Source organism: Camelina sativa, chromosome 19, assembly GCF_030686135.1.
Source record: "Camelina sativa cultivar CO46 ecotype springtype chromosome 19, ASM3068613v1".
NCBI classification, from domain to species: Eukaryota; Viridiplantae; Streptophyta; class Magnoliopsida; order Brassicales; family Brassicaceae; genus Camelina; species Camelina sativa.
Window position 1 is genome coordinate 9,004,342 of NC_141898.1, and position 18,076 is coordinate 9,022,417.

Consider the following 18,076-nt stretch of genomic DNA (forward strand, 5'->3'; position numbering starts at 1 on the left):
TATATATATATTTTGCTTTTCTTAATATAAATCACTCCTCCTTTCAATGCATTACATCAACATTTTTCTTACATATACTGTATTATAAACCGTTGTGTAATTAACGTATGCATCGGATACTAGCTAGAATTTTGTTTTTGTTTTTGTAAAAAATATTTTGAGGAGTTTCACATTCGATTTACTGTATTAGTTAGTGTGCTACTCGATGGAGAAATATGATTTACCTTTTTTGAAGAGATAGAATTAGAAATATATATTATCAAATATTAACATCAGACCTAATAAAAGAGATTGTGGACATTTACTTTTCAAAAACTTGTTAATCATAATAGTTTTTTTTATATATCATATTGCAATGTAAAGAAATGATAAAGTAGCTAGAACTATTCTCCCTTAATGTTTTAATATATAAAGTAGCTAGATTATAATTATAATCTGTTTTTTTTTTTTTTTCATGTCCCCCGGTCTACCTGACACTGCATGTATAAAAAAGAATAAATTCCAAATCCATATAACATATATCTTCAAAAATTTCGGAAAAAAGAAAAGATATAATTTCCACGCAAAAGAAGAAACTTTTAGTTATTTGCTCTCTCTTTATGGTTAGCAAATAAATGAAATGTTCAGTTCTGCCTTACCTTTAATTACTTTTATTGGCCATTATAATTGTTCCAGCCAAAGTTAGACTTATTCAAAAGGGGTTGCTTTCAAAAGCTCATCTCTCTCTTTTAGTCTCTTTCTCTCTCAAGTCTCAACCTGCTTGCTGATCTCATCACTACTTACCATCTTTTACTCCATCCAAAATCCTCAACAACACTCCAAAAACAAAAACAAAAACGAAAACCCACTTCCCCAAAACTGAAACCAAACAAAAAACATCTCTATTGATCTCCTTCTCTGGAATTCAGATTTGTAACCAAGAAATGTTTCCTACGCGTCCACAATATTGGAGAAGAAGATTATCAATAAACCCACAATCTCTTCTTCTTCTGATACTCTGCTTCTTCTTCGTTCACAACTGTGACGCCTCGAGATTTTCGTCATCAAGCGTTTTCTACCGAAACCCTAATTATGATCACCACAACAACACGATGAGGAGAGGCCATTTCTTAGGATTCTTTCCAAGACACTTCCCTGTTCCAGCTTCTGCTCCTTCACGAAAGCACAACGACATTGGTATTCAAGCATGGTTGTCTCCATGATCACTCGATCTTTCTCATATATACCTGCTACTATATATCTACAATATATGTAATCCATGCACTCATACACAAAAAAGAGTACAAGACCATTCATCGGTCTCTGATGTTTGCTTCAACATGAAATTAATTAGGGTTTCAGATGTTTGACCCCTTTAATTGTTCCTCGATCTTTTGGTTTGCATGTAATCTATTTTGGAGTAGAGGTGAGAGATATTGTGATTAGGTTTGTGCTTTGTTAAATTATTCTCACTCTTCCTATTTTTTGCTGTTGTTGTTTTGTATATGTAAATGATCAAGTTTACGAGACGGGATATTAGATGCAACAATCTCGTTACTTCATCACTGCCTAACTAATTTGTTATCTGTTTTTTTTCCCACTTCATTTAATTAATCATTTTATTGATTTCTAATTATATCAAAGCTGTTGATAAGACTCATTTTATAAAGTTTAATTGGTAAAAAATGGAAAATCATCGTCTTTTATAAAGTCCAAAAAGAAAGACCAACAACTTCATTACCGTCTAGAGAACACCATGGGTCATCTTTTACTTGTTCAGCCAATGAGACATGAAAAGAAGAAAAATATGTCTCTAAAAATTGTTAAGACTACTAGTATTTTTTTTGTTTTGTCCCACAACTTTATATAAAGAATAATAATACTATATACTACATTACACTATCAAAGGATAGTGAAATATATATAGGCAGTGCATGAAGCTATTATTTATATTGTCAAATATAATATTGAATAATAAACAAAGATAGAAAGAGTGAAAAAGATAGTCCAAAAAATCACGCAAGGTTGGGTTATTAACGTAAAAATCGTAAAAATAATAATAGCCTTCGTCATGTACAGAGTGTCCAATAACCCATCCCGCCACGCCCGGGGATTGATTTGACACTCGTTTTCAATTTTCTACAGTGATATCTATGCATATATATATATATATATATAGATATATATATTCCTTTTTGTGACAATTTTTATTTTCTCAGCTAGACTAACGATACATCAAAATTCATAACAATGTAATTATACAGGACAAAACACAAACTCTTAAGAAAAGAAAAAAACTACATTTGACTCTTTTTACCAACTAAAGTTGGAGTTAATTTCGTAAAAATATTAGATGTATATATGGTATAAAATACATTTTTCACTTTAAGATTTTTTTATGGTTTAATGGAGAACATGATTAAGATAAAGATCATAGAGTCATAAAGATCATATACAACAAAAGATACGGAGCCGAAAGATGTGCCGTTTTTAACAAAAAAGTTAGGCTTAATTTTTCGTCGAAGGTTCTTGTTATGGATACAAATGTAAGCAATTATCATAAATACCACTAAAATAGGTTTTTGTTCCAAAAATATTACAATTTAGTTTTTTTTTTCCAAAAATACCATTAAAATATATATTTTTCCAAAAATACCACATAATTGAACTAAAGTTCTAATACTAAAAACTAATTCCTAAATTCTAAATACTAAACCCTACTCCTAAAAACTATACCCTAAAACTAAATGTGTCAACCCAAACCTAAAAAAAAATTCTACATTCTTAAAATTATTTTTTGTGTGTTTGTAGTAATTTTGGAAAAAAAAATCTTTTAAAGTATTTTTGGAAAAAAAAAACAAAAATGTGGTATTTTTGGAGGAAAAAAACTTTTTTAGTAGTATTAAAAGAAAATTCTCAAAAAATGTGGGATTAAAAGCCTACTTTTTCCCTCTCTACAATGAAAAGGTACACCAAAACTCTATAATTAAAGTTTTAACCGAGATTACGATTTTTTTTTTTTTTTTTGCGTTAAATTAGTTTATTATTTATCTTGTTATCTTTCATCAAAATTACGTTTACAAATATCACCATCTAATTATATCTCGAACAATTATGAAAAATGATGACTCTTTTAATTGGAAGAGAAAATGGCCAACACCGCATGATTTGTAGAATATGATGAGGATAACGGTATTATTACACGTTTTACTAGAGCAAAAATCATATTATTATCCGATAATTCCGCAATCGATTCTAAAATTACAAATACACGTATGTGTACCCTTCTCAATTATTCACATCATTATATATCACTTTTCTAAGAGAAATAATAACCACTGGTTTTTAAAAAACTTTACCTTATTTAATCAAATAACACAATTTTAAATTTACAACATAGATATAATTAAAGATGATCACTCCTGTAAGTGCCTCGTATCCACCAAATCTTTTAACATATAATTGATATTTAACTACAACAAAAATTATCAAGTTGTATGTAAAAGTGATTTAGAATCGATAATTCTTCATTTTGGTTATGAAAGATTCATTCCTAAGAGATCTATATACATTTGTAATTTAGTAGAAATCCAGACCAACTAATGAGTAAAAGTTGAAATGTACGGCCGATTTGGCATGACTTACAAATCAGTTAAACTCTGTAAACAGGGTGAAGCAATCGAGTTCATTTCCTTTTGATCTGTTGTTTGACAAATCCCTGCAACAAAAAGATTGGTTGCGTCGATTTGAGCTCACAAACTCTGTACACTCTTCAGTGTTCATAGTATCAAACAAATAATAGACTCACCAATGTTGTTGTCTTAGAAACATGTACAAAGACATAATAGAGATGTGTTTATGAAGATTCTAACAGAGAAACATCTCACATTCCCATAATCACCAATACGAGATGTATATACTCTGTTCCTCTCCTCCGCTGAGAGACCAGCTCTTGTAAAAGTGGCACCGTAACATGAAAATAATGTCAATCCACCAAGTCCTCCTCTAATCTCTTCCCATAGATTGAGTTCAAGGTTCAGTTTAAACACCAACAGCTTGCTGTCGTTTTTACAGCAAGTAGTCACAACAAAGATGTCTCCTTCATGCTCTGTCATGAACATTGGCCAGTCTGGCCTCACGGATATAGCGCAACGACGACTAAAGACGGGACAGGGCTCCACTGGAAGAACTTTCCAGGTTGTTGCAACTTGCAAACGGGTCGAAAACACCGAGAATGCCGCTGAGACTGAGGCAATAGAACATACCATTGGAGAAGAGGCATTTTACAGTTCCGGAACCATAAGACTGATTCAGAAACTGAACAGTGGCCCATCCAGAATCACCAGGCCGCCAAGTTTCAACCACAAAGAAAACATCCGAAGTTTGAAAGACTAAGGAGACCACGCAACAATTATTTGATGTGGGAGCGGCTGAGAAAGTTAAGCCATAGCTTAGGAAATGTCCTGGCTTCTTAGGCAAGTAGATGCGCTCCCCGGTGAACGGGTTAAGGAATCGGAGGTATCTTTTTCACAAGCAACCAACCAACCATCCCTAGAACAAGTGAATGCATGGTTCTTTAACTCTGGAAACTTGAGCTGATATGTAAGAGACCGTGATGGGTCAAAAAGAAGGTAGTCTCCATCTTCTGATCCTCTGTGGGTAAAACAGCCAAGGACGACTCTGCAACTTCCTGATGGAAACAGCTGCTTCAAGCCATGTCTTGCAGACAAGAGAAACATGTATGTTGGCTTTTAATCCTCCGAGGCGAGACAGTATCTCTTGCAGCACATCCATCGGAATCTTTAGATAATTAGGTTTTCTTAAATTGCCCATGTAAATGTAAACAAAAGCAATACTTAGCCTTGTAATTTGTAAATTTATAAATATTTCTCTAAAGTTCCAAACATTCATAACATCACTAATTATATTAGCAGTAGCAGATAAAATAATACACTCTTAAACTTAAGCATTTACACATCACAAGAGAGCCTATCTCCCAAATCTGTAATATCAATATGTACAAGATAATGAAACGCTCTAAATTACTCATTTATTTTGGGAAATACATTTTCAGGCAAGGAAGATCTTCAGTCCTTTCTGCAGCATGATTCGACTCCACAACAGATCTTTCCTTCGACATAAAAATGGACAATCTCGTCTTTCACATGCTTTCGGGAGACGTCAGTTCGCGAGCTTGATGATGACCATGACATGTATAATGTTTCCACGGTTTCAACTGAGAACCCATTGTTGCTTAGGTCCAGAATCTGCAACTGGTTAGCCATTGCAAGAGCGGTTGAAAGTTCGCTGATGATATGGTTCCTGCGTGGTAAACTTAGACTGCTGGAGGTTGCTGGTTGTTCCTCTGGTTGCTCATCTTCGCTGTCTGCAACTTCGAGATCATCACACTCCATATTGGTTTCACATACATCTTGTTCTTTGCCCGGGTCCTGGCAATGGTGTCTGGTCTCAACTGTCTGAGGTTTGTCCATGGAAGTGACAGATTCGGATGTTCCTTGTAAATGCTGCCCTAGTTTTAAGCTTTCCTTCACAGGTTGCACAAAGAAAGTCTCATCTATCTTAGCATTCTCGGAAAGATTAAGCTCTTCAAGATTCTTATTACCTGCAGAACGTGTAGTTGATGGTTCAAAATTGGGAAGAATTTTGGTTTATTAGCAATTACAGCAAGAGATTTTATGGAATATTTTAGTTCAGACCTGAAAGTGCTTGGATTATGCATAGAACTCCTGAGAGCTTTAGATGACACTTGTTTAGAGTCAGAACTTTTATGTTTGAACAAGGATTCATAAGCAGCATCCCCAGTGCATTGATTCCCTGTTTCAATATTGTATACATTGAGAAGACAGGAATTTGGATAAAGGTGATTTACAGCCAAATGGAATATTACAATAATGGGAATATCGTTTCAGAGCTTAAAATGATTACAGAATCACGAGTTCTACTGATTGCAAAATTCTTTAGCATGATCTATCTCCATCCTCAACAGAGTTTTAGTTAGATGGAACTACTTGAAAAGAAAAGAGCTTTAAGATGCTGAGGTCATCAAAAACATACCTCTTCGGTGATTGAATTTCCTCCAACATTGAGTTCAAGAATGCAAGATATTAGAGTAATATTTTGGGCGAAGTTAAGAAAGAAAGGAGATGCTAGTCCACAACATGAAAGTTCGAGTTTCACAGTTTCTTCCTTCTGATAACATAGAGATTTAGTGACTTTTATAGCTCCGTCCTAGAATAAATTTGTATAGCATCGTCAGATGAAAAAGGATGCAGATATCATAATATAAGAATTCAATTTGAGTGTTTAGCATATCATCACCGTTCCTATTCCACTGCTGCCAACCAAAAGTTTTGACAAAGATGGAGTCTTGACAAATGCAGAAAGGCTATCAACAACTTGGCTACTAAGCTTTATGCCATTCATGCTCAGTTCTGCAAAGCTGAAGTGGTTTAACATATGATGGTGTTAGATCGATTTACGTTAGTGGAAAAGATAACACAAAAAAACAGCTTTATGTTTTTATTAACCTGCTTAGAGAAGCCAATTTAGCCAAGAGGTTTTGAATAGTACTCCCTGAAACAGGATTATTATAACCTGCCATATATGGATACATCAACTTAAGCGACCTCAAAAGAGAGAAAAAAAAATTGAATGTACACAACAAATTATAGAGTTTACCTATACAGAGTTGCGAAAGTCCTGACTCTGAATCCAAAGCATCAGCAACCTTTTGGATTGTTCTTGATGTAAGTGAACAATGTTCTACATTCAAGCTGTAAAGTGCTAAAAAGCAAAAGGGGACACATTAAGGTAAGCCAGTGAATGGAAGATAAGAGTTAATATTTTTAATCTAACACTAGACTGGTTTTATACCATCAGAGCAATTAGCAAAATAATAAAAGAAACTATACCCCGGCAATTTTTCAAAATAGTTGACAGGTATGATCCACATGCATCTGTAAGTCGATTCCTGGACAAATTGAGGACTTCAAGCCGAGTGAACAGCACAGGGCATTCACAGATCTGGTAGAGAGGAGTATATTAAACAATACGAAAAACCCATGAATATGTGAAACTTTCTAGCTTTGAGTCTAGTAGTGTACCTGAAACAAAGCAGTTGGACCGAATCGATTGCAGTGCAAATCCAAAGTTAAAGCACCGTACATCTGGCTTGACGAGGCAAAAAGTTGTTTCAGTTTCTCCATTGTACCATTCCCTAACAACCAATAAGACGAAATAAAAAAAGCTTTCAAATTTCCTAATAGTTCTTAATGATATAACCAACTAACTCACTTAAACCAGCTCATTAAACTAAGTAAGACGTCAAAGGAAACTTTCACCTAGCATATTGTGAGAGAGATCCAACATAGCAACTGTATTGTGGACATGGAGAGCACACAATAACGGAGCAGCTGATATGTCTTGCAGTTCACATTCTGACACATTGATATCATCCTCTACCTGATAACAAACAACGAAATAACCATTTTAAATTATACCCCAAATAAAGTAAAGAGTTTGTAACTAGCTTGCTTTAAGTAGGTTGAGCAGCAAACAAAGAGAAAAACTATTTTGTCCATTAACCGGCAAATTTGGGAAATTATTCTCACCTCCGAAATATATAATTTCTTAAGCAATTTTATACTGGGTTTCTCGGAAAACTTATGGCAACAGTCCATGTATAGTTTCATCAGGCGCTTGTGAACCCAACCTGAAACAAGTTAATTACATAGCTGATTCAGCCTTATTGAATAAATAAGAGGGGATAATCAATGATCATAATCTTTAAAACCAATACAGCGGTTCAGCCACAATCATGCAAAAAGTGAGAGAACAAATTTTTGATGAAATTTGTTGTATAGCAGGATCAGCTTGACAATCATACATTCAAATATCATGAGTAGATCCCATTTGTACCAAGAAGATACTTACCATTAACGGAAGCTTCAATAACAACATTTCCAGAAGCACCTCTGAGAACCGCATGTAAATCCATTGGTTTCAGAACTCTTCCACCGTATTCCAAATGATGAATGATCGGCAACAGACCTAAATCACAAATTCGATGTTCAAAGATTCAAACAACTTTTACAGCCCAAAAATTTACTTAAAAATGTGCTAGGGAACAAGGGGAGTGATACTAAAATGCAAAAAAACTTTTATTAATCATGAGATTAGAGTTATAGAGATTGATCCTAACAGAGGATCTGAGATCATGCATTCAAGCTAAACTTTTGCTGAGGAAACAAAAAAGTGCACATACCTTTTGATTTCTCATCGTCAGGAAGTTGTAAATAGTATAAGCAAGTTAGTTCCACCTTCACAGACTCATCATTGCGAGAACAGGAGTCTAAAGCAATGTGTTCATTTTCAATTTCAACTTTTATTTTTTGCTGCAACAAGTAAAAAAATATAGATATCATGAAGAAGAATGGATGAAGTAGAATAAATAAATGAAATCCTATCCAATCAAGAATAATCAATGATAACTCAAAACCAGATCACAGTTGCTCACATCCTCAGTTTTTGAGTAAGCGTGGAAGTTCACGAGAGAAGTTCCAGTTTTGCAATGCGAGCCGTTGGAGTCACCAACATCAGATTGAGATCCTCTTTTACTACAACCAGTAGTTTCAACAGCTATATTATTGCTCAAAGATCTACAATTTCTGACATTTGGAGCTACCTTGTTGGGATGGAGAGGTGTATACGAGCAAGAACCTTCTTCTACATTACCTTGGATGGAAGGATTATTTGTATAATTAACAGCACCATCAAAATACATACTTTCCTCAGAAACCTCCTCATTCTGCCTTGGAACTTTGTGAAAATTGTCTTTAGGGCATCCCAACTCATATTCGGTTTCACTTTCATCATCAGAGAGGATTACACGAATACGCTTGCGACCAACAACTATTTGCTGAGAGTCTGCAACTGCAGAGCAATCTTTCTTAGTCTGATCAGTGTCAACATCTTGCTTTCTTGAAACTTGTTTCCTTTTGAACAGACGTTTTCCAGGCTGGAGAAATGAAATTAGTGGCACGTCATCATTCGCTTCATCTAAATCTGCTAACGGTTCTAATCTAAGTGAATTTGATGTTTGGGGTTCTGGTGAGCTACATGCATTTGGCCTATCATTTGATATGTTCCCATGCCCTTCTGAGTCGGTTTCAGAGCATTCTTCTTGTGTACCACATTCGGCTCTCTCAGCATGCTCTGACTCCTTCAGATCTTGTATTTTGTCCTTCAAATCCCTAAACAGTAGAATAATCTATGAGACAAATGAAATATATGAAACTGCAAACCTTACACCATATTTAGTTTCTATATATATATTCTACCCAGTGGCTACATAGTCCATAGTAAAGGTTACCTGGCTTTTTGAGCATTCCCAAATCTCATCATATGGCTATAATGCATTAGTTCCAGTGCAGAAAACTGAACTGAAGGAAGATTAGCTTTTGAAGCAATTCTGCAGGATCACATGAGAATATATCCAAAGAGACCATTAGTTAAGTACTTAGCATTAGCATGAGATATGTGTGCATTCACGTCTATATGAGCATTCACATTTACATTTTCTCAGCTTTTAGCGTTCCTTCAAATTTTAACAATGATAAAATCTTGATTCATGTTAAATGGAATTGTCATTTTCTTAAGGAAGATTCATAAGTAGGGGTTTTACTACTTGAATCACAAACATAATTACTCAGCAGTTTAAAATGCAAAGTTTGATAAGGGACTCTCGTATATAGATTACTAATAACTGGATCTACCTGTACGCCTCTTCGAATGCTTGGAGTGCTCCTGTCCATTCGCCAATACAGTCCAAACCATTACCTATATTGATTTTCGCTAGTGCTTGACCCTACAAGAGACCACCACAAGTGAGAACGAAGAAAAGCTATAATATTGACAAATCCCAAAATAGGACAATTAGTGTTCCCCTTTCACACCAAATATATCCAGTAGAGTTCTCATCAATAATTTATGGTGCTGTGAACAATTTTATGATAAAAATAGTGAAATATAACAATTTACAATTAATCGTGCAAGCAAACAAATCTTACCTCCAGATTACCGATTGCTTCGTATCCCTCATAACCTCTATTAAACCACTTCAGGGACTTTCTGAAATTTCTGAGCTTATGGTAAGACTCTCCAACAACCAAGAAGGCATCACTCAGCTTTTCCTTGTCACAGAGTTCGTCTGATATTTTCTTCTTCCTTTTTGAAAATTCAAGATGCTAAGACATTCAAAGAATAAGTAGCGACCTATTAGTTGCATGCAGAGAGATTAAGTAGTAGTTTCCTACTAAAACTTTCAGAACTATATCATTTGTCATTAGAACTGTGGCGCAGAGACTTGGATCATACATTGCTCAATATCCGTATGATACAGAATAAACATAATTTTGCCAATTTGGCCAAACATAATAACTTTATTTTAGCAAGTTTAGAACTAAAATATGATTCACCATTTAAAAGATATATTTTTTGAGAGAACAAAACTTTAGTAATCCTTGGATAATATAGTCTTCATGACTGGTCTGAAAAGACAGTGTCAATAGCCGAACTTCACAAAACTTGACTTTGTTTAAGAGAATAGCATATCTATCCTACTCCATACCCTTCTAAAGTCTGGAAAACCTCACAGTACTTACTCATCATTAAGATGAACAACTCCAACAACAGCAAACTTTCCAAACAATGTAAACATGGTATGGAAAGATGGGATTGAAAAGCAAGGAATGCAAGAGAAATAAAACTAACCTTCAGCCATGCAAATACAATGCTAGACTTCTCAATAAGACGTTCAAGACAAGCATGCACTTGAAGCATAGACTTTCGTTCCTCCGAAGTGCCTTTAGCGTCAGTCATTTCTGCAGACAACTTCTTAAGCATAAGCTCTTCGTCTCTCAATTCTTCCATAACTTTAATGGATTTCTTGACAATCTTGATATTTTGCTCAATCTGTTCAACCAACGCACTCTCGTCTTGCATAGATTTCGCTAGAGTAGAAGCTTTACCATAACACAAAAGTGCATTGTCGTACTTATGGGTCCTGTTGTGTAATTCAGCGAGATTGATATACCCCTTGGCTTCTCCTTGGGGATGATTTATCTTATGGCAGATATTGATATCCATCTCAATATGTTTCTTTGCTTCATCCCAACTTCTCAGCTCCATAAAAACGTTTCCAAGGTTATGGTGAAGCCTACTACGCGCAGCATCATACTCCCTCACCTCCTCCTCATCGCAAATCTGCAGCCCTTTCTTGAGAATACTACGGGCTGCCTCAGGATTATCAAGCTCAAGGTCAAGCATACCAATGTTGTTATGTGCATTAATATACTCCTCAAGAAACCCACTAGAATGACCAGGGGGTGGTTTCTCCTTGAGAACCTGAGCAAGCTCCATGGCTTTCTTAAAGTACTTCTTAGCACTCTGAATAGCATCACAATCATCCTCAGACCTCAAAAGTATTTCGTAATAGGTACGACCAAGTTGAGTACAAGCTCGTTGCTTCTCCACAGTGTCATCAGCTTCTTTCGCAAGCTGTAAATGCTTCTTCTGTAATTATCCCAAATTTTGCAGCATTTTTAATTCCTCGATTCCAATTGAAACCAAAATTAATCAGATGAATCAAAAAGAGGCTTACCTGATAAATCAAGGCTTCTTCGAAATCATCGAGGCGGAGATAGATCTCGCCGAGACACTGGCAAGTAGGTAACAGATCCTTCCCAGGTAAGTACTTGACGGAGATATCGTAATCGATCCGAAACCATTTGCGAGCTTCGACGTACTCTCCTTGATTCTTGAGGATATCGCCGACATTGTTCGCCCATTTCGCTTCTTCGCTCCGGTTACCCACTTCCTTCGCTTTCCGGTACGCTCTCTTCGCCGCTGCTAAATCCATTCGACCCATCGATTGTTGAGTTCTCTATAGTTTCTCCAACGAAAGGGTTTATCTTCCTTCCAAATTTTCAGATTTCTCGAAGTTTCAATGATTTTGATTTTCTCCAATTTTCGCTAATTTTTTTTGTGCCATGAAAAATCCTTAGAAATGCCGCCAAAAAAGTCAAGGGTAAATTTGGTAATCTCAGATAATTATTACCCTAAACGCTGATGAGTTTTTTTAGGGCTTGAGGTCGGAGTTTAGATTGGGCCTTGGGCTTTGAATCCAGACTTGTAGGAAAAAGAAAGAAAGAACCCTTAGGGTTTCGAAGTCTCTCTGTTATATAACTTCTCATTTTACGCCGCCCCAAAGCTTTCTGCTTGTTGAACTCGAAGAACCCCTTCTTGAAGATTCCGGCGGCGTGAAAATGGTTGTGGCAAAGAAGACGAAGAAGTCCCATGAGGGAATCAACAGCCGATTGGCTCTTGTGATGAAAAGTGGAAAGTACACTCTTGGGTACAAATCTGTTCTCAAATCCCTTCGCAGCTCCAAAGGTAACAAATTCAAAAACCCTTTAGATTTTGTGAGATTATATCAAATCTCCGTAGTTAGGTTGAGTAGTAATTGTTTGAACTATTTGTTGTTTAGGTAAGCTGATATTGATATCTAACAATTGCCCACCGTTGAGGAGATCAGAGATTGAGTACTACGCCATGCTTGCCAAAGTTGGTGTCCATCACTACAATGGCAACAACGTTGAGTTGGGAACTTCTTGTGGTAAATACTTCCGAGTCTCTTGCCTCAGCATCGTCGATCCTGGTGATTCTGACATCATCAAGGCACTCCCTAGCGATCAGTGATTCACATTTTGACGATTTCTTATGATGTTGCCATGTTGTTCTACCTATCCTTTCTTATGCAATGTGTTCTTCTTCAAAGACTCAATGTTAGGTTTCTTTGGTTTCTAAAACTCTTCAATGGTCAAATTAATTACATTTCGTCTCTGTTTGTGGATTTGTTACATGTGAAATGCTTAATTTGGTCTTGTTCCAACGCTTGGTAAATAACTACATAAATGTTCATACTACACATTTGTTTACTTTCAAATGAACTTGACAGTAATATCGACATTTTCTAACATCATATGATCAAACGACCGACCAAACTAAAAATCAATTACCAAAAAGAAACGCTTCATCCTGTAGGAAACTTTCTACACTTTCAGGGAGCGAAGAGATTAGAAAAACAAGGAAGTCATGAATTCTTGTGCTTTTTGGCTTTACTTCAACTTCATCACAGACAACTTCTTCTTCGTCTCTATTATAGCTTCTTCTCTTTTCTTTGTTACCTCTTTCATCTCTTCCTGATACTTAGCTTCTATCTCCTCCAGTTCCTGTCTTAACCTTTCTTCTTCCTCCAAACTTACTGGTTCGGTTGCCTCTTCCGCTTCTTGTTTGGAGCTCCCGTTTTCTCCATTGGTAGAATCGACACATTGCTGCTTATCGTCATCTTCTGATCGTGGGAAATCCGAGTTCAACGAGTGACTAATCGACTCACTGGCATCATGAAAAGTAGTCTCCTCTTGTCTCTGGGCGGTCTTGGCTTCGTGCTGCTGACTTCTTGAGTTATAATTTAGTTGCGAGTGGATGAGATGATCGACTGTGACATCAGTTTTCCAGGTCGGTATCATGTTGACAAGTAATATATCAATCAGTTCGGCTATAAACGTGACGTTCTGGTCATTCAACTCGAGTTGCTCAACCATTTCGCTCGACACCTTAGAAGCAGTGTCACCTTCTTGATAGAACAGGAAATGAATGTTCCTCACACGTCCTACAACACAAAACAAGTTATATTTAAGTCTCAGAACGCAAAAGTGATAGATATGTTACTGAAGCTGAACCAAACCGCTCACCATTCTCATCTACTATTCTAAGAATTAGCGACACAGACTGTTCATCGTTTTCTTCACCCTTGAGGACAAAGAAGTTCCCTCTCTTTGCTCGTCTAACCTCAATACACCTGGATCCTGAGGTGTCGCAAAAAGTAACAATAGGCAGGTTGTCTTCATCGAGATCTATAGACATGGGTTTACTACGCCGTGCTGTAGGGGGACCTTCAGACATAAGGCAACGATCTCCAAACGCACCATCTTTGGGCATTACAATGTCTGGAAGTGGCAAAGGGTTGTGCATTGTTAAACCATTGACATGAAGAAAAGGGTCCAGCAGAAGCTCTTTTGCTGATAACCTCTCCGTTGCAGGAAGCAAGCATTTCTCAATAAACTGCTTTACTTCTGGGTCTTGAACCCTAGAGAGTGAAGCAGGTTTTATTCCCTTGAAATCACCAAGAACCACGTTTGGTTAAAACAATCTTGTCAATAAGCTCACGACAGGAATTATGTGGAATATACACTTTGTTGCTAACTCACCGATGAAACTTTCTTGTATATCTGAGCAGAGTTTTTGCATTCACAGTATGGGTATTCAAATGTCACCATCTCCAACATACACATCCCAAATGAATAAATATCAGCCAGTTCGTTGTAGTTCTCATCATAAAGCTCGGGTGCCATAAACTCTGGTGTTCCTGTTGGTAACATAGTAACACTTCAGTTTGACCCAAAAGAAGGACGAATTAAAATGTAACAGACAAAGAACATAGTCATAACTGCAGAAAATGTGAACAGGTAAGCAACATCAAGAAGCAGGAAATAAAAACAATACCAATGACACTTTTGGCATTAGCTTGCTCCATGACAGTAGCTAGACCAAGATCTCCTATTTTCACTTCTCCATGGTTTCCATTGATAAAAATGTTATCGCATTTGAGATCCCGATGTATAATTGGTGGCTCTTGACCGTGAAGATATCTCAAACCCATCAAAATCTGCCTCGCCCAATTCTTCACAGCCTTCATGTTCACCTTCCTGTGTTTCTTACGGTAGCTGAAATAAAAGATTGCTTAAAAATCCACAGCAGTGATCACCACAATAAACAAGAAAGAAAGGGAAACAAGCACAGAAGACAAGAGTTGTGTGGTAAAGAGGAAAGGAGATACATACTGTCGGAGGCTCCCTGAAGTGAATAGCTCAGTTATTATGTTAACTGTCTTGTTCTTATCATCTATCCATGAGTTATAGAACCTAATAATGTTACTGTGCTTCAATGATTTCAAAAGACGCACTTCAGAATACAGCCTCTCCAGGCAATTCGGAGACTGCAAAACATCATCTATTCGTACTTGGTTCCACGCGACTTCAATCCCATCTACTTCATCGAATGCCTTATAACTGATGTCCTTAAGTTAAGGTATAAACCAAGAAACTATACAGAACACAGAAATAAATATTCTTTCTCTCCTAAAAGCAACTTCACTGACATGATATGAGTATATTCCTAAGAAGCAAACATTGAAACAAATCGAAGAGGATACACAGTCTTGAATGCGCCTTTTCCAATAACCTCTTTATACTGAAAGGTCCCCAGTTTATTATTGGTTAAACCACACAATATTACTCAAAACTTAACATTTGAGAAACAAGCCAAAGGGAAGTGGATCTTAATCCCCCTTATAGTATCAACCATCCACTGATTGAAAGGTAAACAACTTAACAGATAGAGAAAAAATATAATTACATAGAACATCCTCATACCCGTATATATCGAAAAGTTGGATCAAATTCAAGCACTTCAGGGTCAGGAGGCTCTTGAAGTGTGGAAGCATCGTCTGAACCATCCATTCTTTCTAAAAGCATACAGCAGAAACAACCCCAAAAAAAAAAAAAAAACAGAATCTTTAAAAAAAATCCATGGATTCTTTTCGAGTGCAATATGAGAATATTCAATGACAGAAAAAAGATATCCACACGCTAATACAACCTTCCAATTTCAGCTGGAAACTTTCTTGTGAAACTTCTCAACCTTTTTTAATTCATCAGCGCAGATCAAACAACAACAAAAAAAAAAAAAAAAAAAAAAAAGAAGACAAAACACAATCATATTCAAGTGAAGCTTGTCAAAATTTAGGATCGTGACATCATTTGCATAAAACACAATCCAATAAGGCAATATACTCTTCTTCCCAGGTTGAATTCTCTCAAAATAATTATATTCCACACAAGAATAAACTAGTACCATGAAGAAGAGTAATACAAAAACAACAACCACATGAGCATATTCAAAAAGAGAGACCCGATTCACGTTAATGCATACATTCATATGAAGAACATAGAAAAAACACAACCATGAAAATATTATTTTTCTCGCCCCAAAAAATAAAGCGTAATGAAATCGCATAAAATATTTTATATATATGATTCTGACGTATTGATTCTACCTGGAGAAACAGAGCTTTGGTTCTGTAATTGAGACGAAACGGACAAGGATGAACGAACAACAATGAGAGTAAAAAAATTAGAACCCTAATTGAGAGAAATCGATTGATGGAAGGAAGATGCAGCGACACGGGAAAATACAACAAGTGTTTGTTCTAAGCTTATTTACGAAGCACCACCCACCACCACCCTCTATTTAAAAAAAAAAGTTATTATTTTTTTCCCAAAATTAAATTTGTTTCAAGTCCTTTTCTAAAAACAGAGAAACGCGAAACATGACATGTCAATACACGTGGCATTTATTTTTTTTGCGTTTCTCAACGCAATTGCTGACGTTGGAATATCCCACTAGGAAAATAGCCAATCTTTTAACAAGAAACACACATGAAAATGAAATTTTTAGTTCAAATTTACCTAAAACTATTACATAAGTCAAATTTTTATTTCATTGCCTGCGCAAAAACGCATTACCATACTCCTTGTAAACCAAAAGTCAAATAACCACTGAAGTAGACTCGCATGAAGATCTGGTTTCTCAGACAACAATTCATAGAAAATGAATGTTCTCCTCATCGAGATAACCCTAAGATATTGTCGTCATCTTCGTCTGTTGAGGATTCATCGTAGAAGCTCCCATTAGTAAGTCTGCTAGGATCAGTCAGATTAACTTCCTTATCTGATTGTCCGATCGTGATGTCTCGGTGTTTAACTAGGAGCCAGCGCAGCAGTTTGTCTTCCTTGTTGAGGTAGTGAAGCTCCTTGTTCATGTTTGGAGTTGCCATCATTGTTATCTGCATCAATTGTCCCTGCAGTATTTCACCCCATATATCATTATGTCATATACACACACCTTAAAGCTCCACGGCAGACAATGATACAAAGCAAACCAGTAACTCTACAGATTAGTGAGAGAGAGAGAGAGAGAGAAGCTAACAAAGTAGCATGTTCAATTTTTTCACTATCTGCAGATTCTATCAAAGAGACATTAGGAGATTGACACGCTCAAAACATATGGTAATCCTATGAAACTAATGTATCCAGGTTACATCCTATATATCCTCCTTCGTAGCTCAAATATATTTTTCTACAAATAACTAAATTGTCTATGAACAGAAGCAGTTTGAAGCGGAAGTTGCGATTTCTTGTACTAAGTTACTGTGGAAATCACAAAATTCAAAGCTAATCAAGCTTTTTTATTCCAGTGAAGATCCAAAGCCAATCAAGCTCTCGAAAGAAACGAGAATCATAGGTGTCTCACTAAAATCTGAAGAAGTTTGATTCAATACTTATCTAAGGCAAAACAAGTATCACTCTATACAACCATAAGAATCAATCAGAGAGATGCGAAACACAGAGCATTTTGCCGATAAAGGTGTCGAAAGGCAAAAATTTAAATCCTAATCGGCCTGAGAAACACTTGATCTAGGCAAACACTAAGGGACTCATAATAAAATCATCAATTGAGTAAGAACCCTAACGCAACTGAGTACCTGATAGTGTCTTCCGTCGAGCTTCCTAATACCGTAACCCAATTCGACCTTGCCAAAGGATTTGACCTCGGTGAGGACACCATTTCTGCTGTAAACGTGTTTCCCGATGCGCGCAGCGAGTTCGATAAGTCCTTCCTTCCTGATGATTGGTTTGAACAGAAGCATACAGTCGTAGAGCGGCATTTTTTTGATCTTCCTCTTCCTACGACAGAGAGATTAGATTTGGACTCTCTCTCTCGTTTCGTTCGTTTATTAGGGTTTTACTACTCTTCACAAGTTCGCCGTCGAGTGACCAAAGTTCACATTTCCTCAAAACGACGTCGTCTTTTAGTTTTATTTAGCTTATAATTTTAT

The 18,076-nt window shown here is 36.3% G+C and overlaps 4 protein-coding genes and 2 pseudogenes across 9 annotated transcripts; 2 read left to right on the forward strand and 4 right to left on the reverse strand.

Annotated features, from left to right (window-relative positions):
• The first annotated feature begins 642 nt into the window (after positions 1–642).
• LOC109130965 (protein IDA-LIKE 4 pseudogene) lies at positions 643–1,541 on the forward strand (annotated as a pseudogene).
• A 2,123-nt stretch (positions 1,542–3,664) lies between these two features.
• Positions 3,665–4,812, reverse strand: LOC147920336 (F-box/kelch-repeat protein At3g18720-like; annotated as a pseudogene).
• A 23-nt stretch (positions 4,813–4,835) lies between these two features.
• Positions 4,836–12,081, reverse strand: LOC104765731 (protein TONSOKU). 6 transcript variants are annotated; one of them, XR_015590954.1, is made up of 19 exons: positions 11,660–12,081; positions 10,771–11,571; positions 10,068–10,244; positions 9,774–9,865; positions 9,371–9,469; positions 8,734–9,251; positions 8,516–8,615; positions 8,264–8,393; positions 7,933–8,049; positions 7,611–7,711; positions 7,341–7,461; positions 7,104–7,216; positions 6,912–7,023; positions 6,679–6,783; positions 6,528–6,594; positions 6,319–6,439; positions 6,055–6,228; positions 5,697–5,814; positions 4,836–5,602 (listed from the first exon to the last, which is right to left on the reverse strand). XR_015590954.1 is itself a non-coding variant. In XM_087501722.1 (19 exons), the coding sequence occupies exons 1-19, from the start codon at positions 11,924–11,926 to the stop codon at positions 5,449–5,451; spliced, it is 3,423 nt and encodes a 1,140-aa protein (XP_087357848.1). In that variant the 5' UTR covers positions 11,927–12,081; the 3' UTR covers positions 4,836–5,448. The 6 variants fall into 6 exon arrangements, 5 of the variants coding, with proteins under 5 accessions (XP_087357848.1, XP_087357846.1, XP_087357849.1 ...); XM_087501722.1 differs by having other exon boundaries at positions 4,836–5,525; positions 8,516–9,016; positions 9,122–9,251; XM_087501720.1 differs by having other exon boundaries at positions 8,516–9,016; positions 9,122–9,251.
• A 64-nt stretch (positions 12,082–12,145) lies between these two features.
• On the forward strand, positions 12,146–12,900 carry LOC104765732 (large ribosomal subunit protein eL30z). Its single transcript, XM_010489492.3, has 2 exons — positions 12,146–12,450; positions 12,545–12,900. Exons 1-2 carry the CDS (start codon positions 12,324–12,326, stop codon positions 12,754–12,756), a joined length of 339 nt encoding a protein of 112 aa, XP_010487794.1. The 5' UTR covers positions 12,146–12,323; the 3' UTR covers positions 12,757–12,900.
• A 26-nt stretch (positions 12,901–12,926) lies between these two features.
• LOC104767621 (putative serine/threonine-protein kinase WNK6) lies at positions 12,927–16,457 on the reverse strand. The gene is made up of 8 exons (XM_087501726.1): positions 16,235–16,457; positions 15,552–15,643; positions 15,332–15,369; positions 14,961–15,188; positions 14,623–14,843; positions 14,328–14,485; positions 13,812–14,232; positions 12,927–13,729 (listed from the first exon to the last, which is right to left on the reverse strand). The coding sequence occupies exons 2-8, from the start codon at positions 15,636–15,638 to the stop codon at positions 13,176–13,178; spliced, it is 1,707 nt and encodes a 568-aa protein (XP_087357852.1). The 5' UTR covers positions 15,639–15,643; positions 16,235–16,457; the 3' UTR covers positions 12,927–13,175.
• A 51-nt stretch (positions 16,458–16,508) lies between these two features.
• LOC104765733 (uncharacterized) lies at positions 16,509–18,042 on the reverse strand. Its single transcript, XM_010489493.3, has 2 exons — positions 17,723–18,042; positions 16,509–17,038 (listed from the first exon to the last, which is right to left on the reverse strand). Exons 1-2 carry the CDS (start codon positions 17,903–17,905, stop codon positions 16,802–16,804), a joined length of 420 nt encoding a protein of 139 aa, XP_010487795.1. The 5' UTR covers positions 17,906–18,042; the 3' UTR covers positions 16,509–16,801.
• Between the last annotated feature and the right edge of the window lie 34 nt (positions 18,043–18,076).